General features: G+C 62.9%; 1 protein-coding gene across 1 annotated transcript; it reads right to left on the bottom strand.

Moving 5' to 3' along the window:
• Window positions 1-227: 227 nt before the first annotated feature.
• Window positions 228-4,482, bottom strand: ZBTB42 (zinc finger and BTB domain containing 42). The gene is made up of 2 exons (XM_023205762.2): window positions 4,221-4,482; window positions 228-3,752 (listed from the first exon to the last, which is right to left on the bottom strand). Exon 2 carries the CDS (start codon window positions 3,733-3,735, stop codon window positions 2,467-2,469), a length of 1,269 nt encoding a protein of 422 aa, XP_023061530.1. The 5' UTR covers window positions 3,736-3,752; window positions 4,221-4,482; the 3' UTR covers window positions 228-2,466.
• Between the last annotated feature and the right edge of the window lie 1,280 nt (window positions 4,483-5,762).

Below are 5,762 nucleotides of genomic sequence, written 5' to 3' on the forward strand. Positions count from 1 at the left end.
CCTCCTTCCCCAGGACAAGAAACCACTGTGGCCTCCCCTGCCCAAGCTGGCCTGTGTTCTGTGCCTCCCTGGACTCCCCTCCCCCAAACACTGACAGCTGGGGACAAACCTGGGGAAAGAGGGGGTGCCACCTCAGCCCTGTCCCAGCCTCCCCCATCCACCCGCATGAGCACGTGGTGGCATCTGGGACACCTATCCCCACCCGTCCCCAGGAACAGTCACTGCCGTTTCCACTGGAGGTGGGCTTTATTACTGTCGCCGTGATGCGAAAAGAGGAAGACAGCACCCATTCCCACGCCTCCTAGACACTGTGCACCAACAACTGTCTGCTGGGGTTAGCTCGGAGCTGTCCCCACCCCCAGGGTCAGAGCACCCACAGGTGCTGAGCTGGCCCAGGAGACCCCCACCCTGCTGACTCTGCTTGCCTTGTGTCTGCACAGGCCTCTACCAAACTGTCCCACACAATTAGTGTCTTAAATATATGTACATGTATATATTTCATCCCAGCTGTGTCAGTTATAAAATTAAAACTGACCACTTCTCCTTACATTGTCTTCACAGTAGCTGTGCGGAAGATAACAAATCCAGTGTTGATAGCTCAGGGCAGGCTGCCCACCCCAGCGAAAGGAAGTTCCTCCCCCATGGAAACCGCTGGGGGAACCAGAGCCGCGGCCACATCTCCGTGCTTGGGCGACAGTGTAGCTGCCCATCTGTGGGGTGCCGGGTTGGCTTGGGACTTGCCATGTGCTAGACGCATGGACACACACACACACACACACACACACACACACACACACACACCCGATTATGGAGCACATCACACCGAGCCCTTGCAGAGGTAGGGGCTAGGGCCCAGGACAATCAGAAGCAGGACCCCTCCCCCAGCTGTCTCGAGACCAAAGCCATCCAGGGCCTCTGAGCCCTGGGGCATCACCTAGAAGCACTGGGCTCCCAGGCTGGCACCCAGCACACCAGGAACCCAGGGCATGTGGGAGATGCACTAGGGACGGTCTTTCACTCCAGATCAGGTTAATAAATATGACATCCAGTGTTGTCAGGAGAAGACAAAATAACGTAGACTTGGCTGGACTCTGCTGTCAAGGCCATTCCCAGCCACAGAGGAAACATCCCAGGTGGTCTCCAGGTGTCCAGGTGGCTCTGCACCTGCTGACCCCCAGAGGCCAGTGAGGTTCTGGCAGCAAGATTTGCTTAATTAGGCAGGCAAAGCAGGGCGACCTGAACCAATGACATGTGTGGGGGGCGTGGTCTTCATACTCTATTCATGTGCAAGGAGTGTCAGTCTCCCAAGGCTGCGGATGGAGACCAGGGTGCTGCGACTCCCACTCCTCGCCTGCCCCTACCCCTGCTGCCATGGCCACTTTCACCCATGCCTCGCCGTGGGGAAAGGAAGGCCCGCAAACCCTGCCCCTGGCGGACAGGGCAACCTTTGCCTCTGCTCAGTCAGTGCATGGAAATGCCCACAGCTCCAGGGAGACCCTCTAGCGGGCAGACTGACCTTCAAGGTAAGGCCCACGGTGGCCCAGCAGCAGCACACAGCTCAGTGGCCCAAGCCCCACCCTGGGGGATGCCCAGAGGCGTCCTAGACCTGCACTCAGGCAGAGAAGCATGTGGCTGGGCAGCCACCAGCAGACATCTGGCCGCCTCGGGAGGCTCTTCCTGGGTCTAAAGAAAATCCAGTTCCAAATTCCCACTTTCTCTGCCGAAAGTTACAGTGTGGTCATAATTGCACTCTTTCATGGACCCACATCCCGCCCAAGTGACAATGACGCCACAGCCACTCAGCTTCTAGCTGGCTCTACTTCTGCTGCCTTAGGATCCCTGCTGGGGCTGCACCCCCCCCCACCCCGAGACACCAGCTGTGCCCAGATGGCCCCTGCTGGCACTCACTGTGCCCCAGGCCTTCCCGGCAGGGGTTCCTGCTGCCACTCCCCAGGACTGTCCTGTTTCCTCCCAGCGCCCCATCGGGATGCACACCAACAACTTTTCTGACATGTGAATAATTCACCTAGCGTGGGGCCAGGCTCATGGAGACTTCCCCAAGCCTGCCAGAGAGGTGGTCAGGAAAGTCCCGGGCCGGGAGATGATGTGCCATCTCACACGGAGAAACCGGGGCAGAGCCAGGTGCTGGTTGGACACCCCTCAGAACTTGGCTGGAGGGGACAGGAGAGGAAGACAGTGTCAGAGCCTAGGCAGGGCACAACCTGGGGGGCCGGAATGAGTTGGGGAGTGAGGGGAAAGGAGAGGCAAGGCGGGAGGAAGGCTGCCCAAGTCACCAAGTCTGAGGCCAAGTTCTAGGAAGCAGCAGCATTCTCACTGCCAGGCGGGTGGAGCCACCCCGCCAGAGCAGGGACCTCCACCTGGCCAGGCTTCACACCCCATGCTGTGTCCCACCTGGGAGAGCCCATCCCTTCCCTTCCACCCACCCTCAGGACCCACAGGGATGCATCACACCAGAAGGGACTTCACGAGGCCACAGTGAAACTTGCGGACGTGGCGGTAGAGGTCCCCAGACTGCGTGAAACGGCGGTCACACCACCGGCAGGCATGCGGCTTCTCTCGAGTGTGCACCACGGTGTGCCGGCTCAGGTTGTGGGAGTACTGAAAACTTTTGCCACACTGCACACACGTATAGGGCTTCTCACCCGAGTGTGTCCGTTCATGCCTCTTCAGTGTGTATGTGCATGAGAAGGTCTTCCCGCAGAGCGGGCAGGTGGGTGCTGCGCCCTCGGGGGAGAGCCGGGCCCGGGTGCTGTCTCGCTCACGGAAGTGGGCGCTGAGGTGCAGCTGCAGCACGTGGGAGCTGGGAAATAGCTTGCTGCACAAGGGGCAGATGCAGAGGGGCCCACCAGGCCCCAGCTCGTCCTCACTCGCCAGTCGTCCTACATCCAGCTCCAGCTCCCGGCTGCCCTCTCCGCTGACAGGCAGTGGCTGCAAGCCCACCACCAGGCTCTTGGCTGCAGGAACAGGAGGTGGCTTCGGGGGGCTGTGGGTGCTCCTAGAGCTGCCGCTCTCCTCCTGTTCGGACAGTGAGTCCCGCTCATCCTTCACCAGTGGCTGGGCCCCTGGTTGCACCTGGCTGCAGAGGGGTGTCTGGAGGATGCACGGTGGGTGGACCCGCTCCTGCCTTGGGCCAGGCTTCAGCGACAGGTCCAGGGCCTGGTCTGACTCTTCTGGGACCTGGCAGGGAGGAGGCCCAGATGCTCGAGGAGGGAGGGCAGCCTTGACCCCAACCGGGGGGAGTTTGGCCTTCCGGGCAGCTGGGCAGAGGTCCGCGGTCCAGACAGGCCAAGGGTACGGTGGCTGACCAGATTCTGCCCCAGGGGCAGGGTTCCCTGGGTCCAGACTTCGGTCCTTCTTTTGGAGCCGGCCCTTGCAGACCTTGACGATGTCATACATGTGCAGGTAGCTGGCGGCCGCCAGGACGTCCTCGACAGGCAGGCTGCGCAGGTCCAGGCGGCCCTCGTACATGAAGTCCAGCAGGCGGCCGAAGGCGGGCGCCGTGACGATGTCGCAATTGAGCCGCACCGTGTCGCGACTGCCCGCGGGCCGGTCCCTGTAGAAGAGATGGAAGTAGACGCTGCACGCGGCCAGCACTGCACGGTGGGCTGGGAAGCGCGCGTCGCCCACCAGCACGGTGCAGTCGCATAGGAAGCCCAGCTCGCGCTGCTGCCTCAGGCGGCCCAGCAGCCGTCCGCCGTGCTCCGGGAACTCCATGCCGCCGCCGTCATCACCTGGGCACAAACGGGACGCCCGTCAGCGCGGCTGGAGACGTCCGCGAAGCGCCCTTCCCAGCTGCAGGCAGCGCGGAAAGAGCGGCGCGGGAATGACGCGCACAACCGCCCGTCCGGAGCCGCCGCGGGCACCTGCCCCGAGCAGGAAAAACTCGATCGAAAGTAAACAGTAGCCACTCCGCCGCGGGGGCGGGTCCCGGGACTCAGGCGCAGGGGCCGGAGCCGCGCAAACCTGCGCGCGTCCCCGCCGGGCGCTCCTGAACTTCACTCCCGGGCGGCCACCCGCTCGCAGCGTCCCCGACGCCCCGGTGGCTGCGCCGCCGCCCGCCCCACGCCTCCGCGCCGCCTCCAGCTGCCGCCCGGCCCACCAGATGCCGCCGCCGGCGGCCCCATTTATGGCAGCGCGGCCGCGGGGAGCGGGCCGGCGGGCGGGGCGGGCAGAGTCGGGAGCCCGCCCCCCGCGCTCACCTCCGCCGCCCCGTGCTCCTCTCCGGTCGCCGCCCGCGCCGCGCGCCCTCCCCAGTGCGGCCCTGGCGCTCGTGGAGCTGCGGGCAGCGCACCCCGGCTGGGAGGGCGCGGGGACGGCGAGGGCGCCGGGCGGGGCGCGCTCCAACTTGGCTGGCCCAGCGCCGCCCGCCAATCGCCCCGCCCCGGAGAGAGCGAAACTCGGGGCGGGGGCCGGAGGGGGCGGGCCGAGCTACTTCCCGGAGCGGCGGAACCGCTGAGGTCACTCTCGCCCCCCCTTCCCGGCCGGGCCCCGCGCGCAGCCAGCAGGGGCGCTGGGGTGAGAGGGGGGTTTAGGGCACCGCGCGGGGGCTGGGGGTCTCTCGCGATACTTGGCGCGTTGGCCTGGGTCCCCCACCTTTCCAGGCATGGGGTCTTCACTGCGCCAGTCTGCAAAGGGAACCCTTCCGAGGGTCCGCTTCTATCCCAGCCCGCGTTGGGCAGTCACCCAAGGGTAAACCCGGGACCCCGGCCTCCTGCCGCCTCGCAGGGCGCCGGCCTTGGGATGGGATAGGGGGTGCGTGGATTGGGGGTCGTTAATTTTGCAAAGATGACACCTCCTTCTTTCTTGAAAGCCTCTTTTTGAATTTAATTCAGCTGGGACCCTCTTCCAAACATTCAAGCAGGATCTGGATCCTAGAATCCAGAACGGGGACTTCCACCCTCTCCACAGACCCCAGCCCAGCGTCTATGAGGGACCCAGCGCAGAGAGGCACGGAAAATGGGCACCTCCCAGCAGACATCGTGGCATGGGGGGGACAAACGCCATTAACAGAGGGAGTCGGAAGCCCTCCAGAGCCCAGGGTAGACAGGAACGTATTCAAAGAGGAGGAGACTCCGGACAGGGGCTGGCATGGGAGTGGGGGTAGGGAGGAGTGGGGGAAAGTGTTGAGGGCAAAGAAGCATTGAGATGTGAGGGGGACGCCTGGTTCTGGTACAGGGAAATCGCCAGAGAAGTAGAGTGTGTTTGTCGGGGCTAGGGTCTCTTCCCGGCAGGTGGAGCCTTTTCCCAGGGGCACAACCTGGGCTGCCCTTGACTGAGCAGGTTTCACGGTACTCTAGACCACCAGATCATCTTCACAACAGTCACGTTAACTCGATGCTCTTATTTTCATACCTTTTTGGTGAGAGAGGTTAGGTAAGGTACCCAAGGGCCATATATTAGGCAGTAAGTCACTGAACCAGGATTTGAATTCAGCCAGTTTCATTCTGCTCTGCCTTGGAGTCCGGGAAATGGAGGATGTAGTGGAGGAGTCTCCGTGGCCAAGGCCGTGCAGTGGGGTGGGGGTGGTGCTGGAAGAGGGGCTGGATCACAAAGGACAGGACCCAGCCAGGTATATGTGTGCAGGAGGAGTGGAGCCCGCAGTGGGATCTGAAGTCTGGGAAGGAAGGCCTCGTTGTTATACTAAAATATCCTTCCTTGTTTCACTGGATGGCCTGCATCTTTATTTCCTAAACCTGGCAACTGCAGCTTGGACCCCTGGAATGACACTGCACTTACAGCCA

Source organism: Piliocolobus tephrosceles, chromosome 6, assembly GCF_002776525.5.
Source record: "Piliocolobus tephrosceles isolate RC106 chromosome 6, ASM277652v3, whole genome shotgun sequence".
NCBI lineage: Eukaryota > Metazoa > Chordata > Mammalia > Primates > Cercopithecidae > Piliocolobus > Piliocolobus tephrosceles.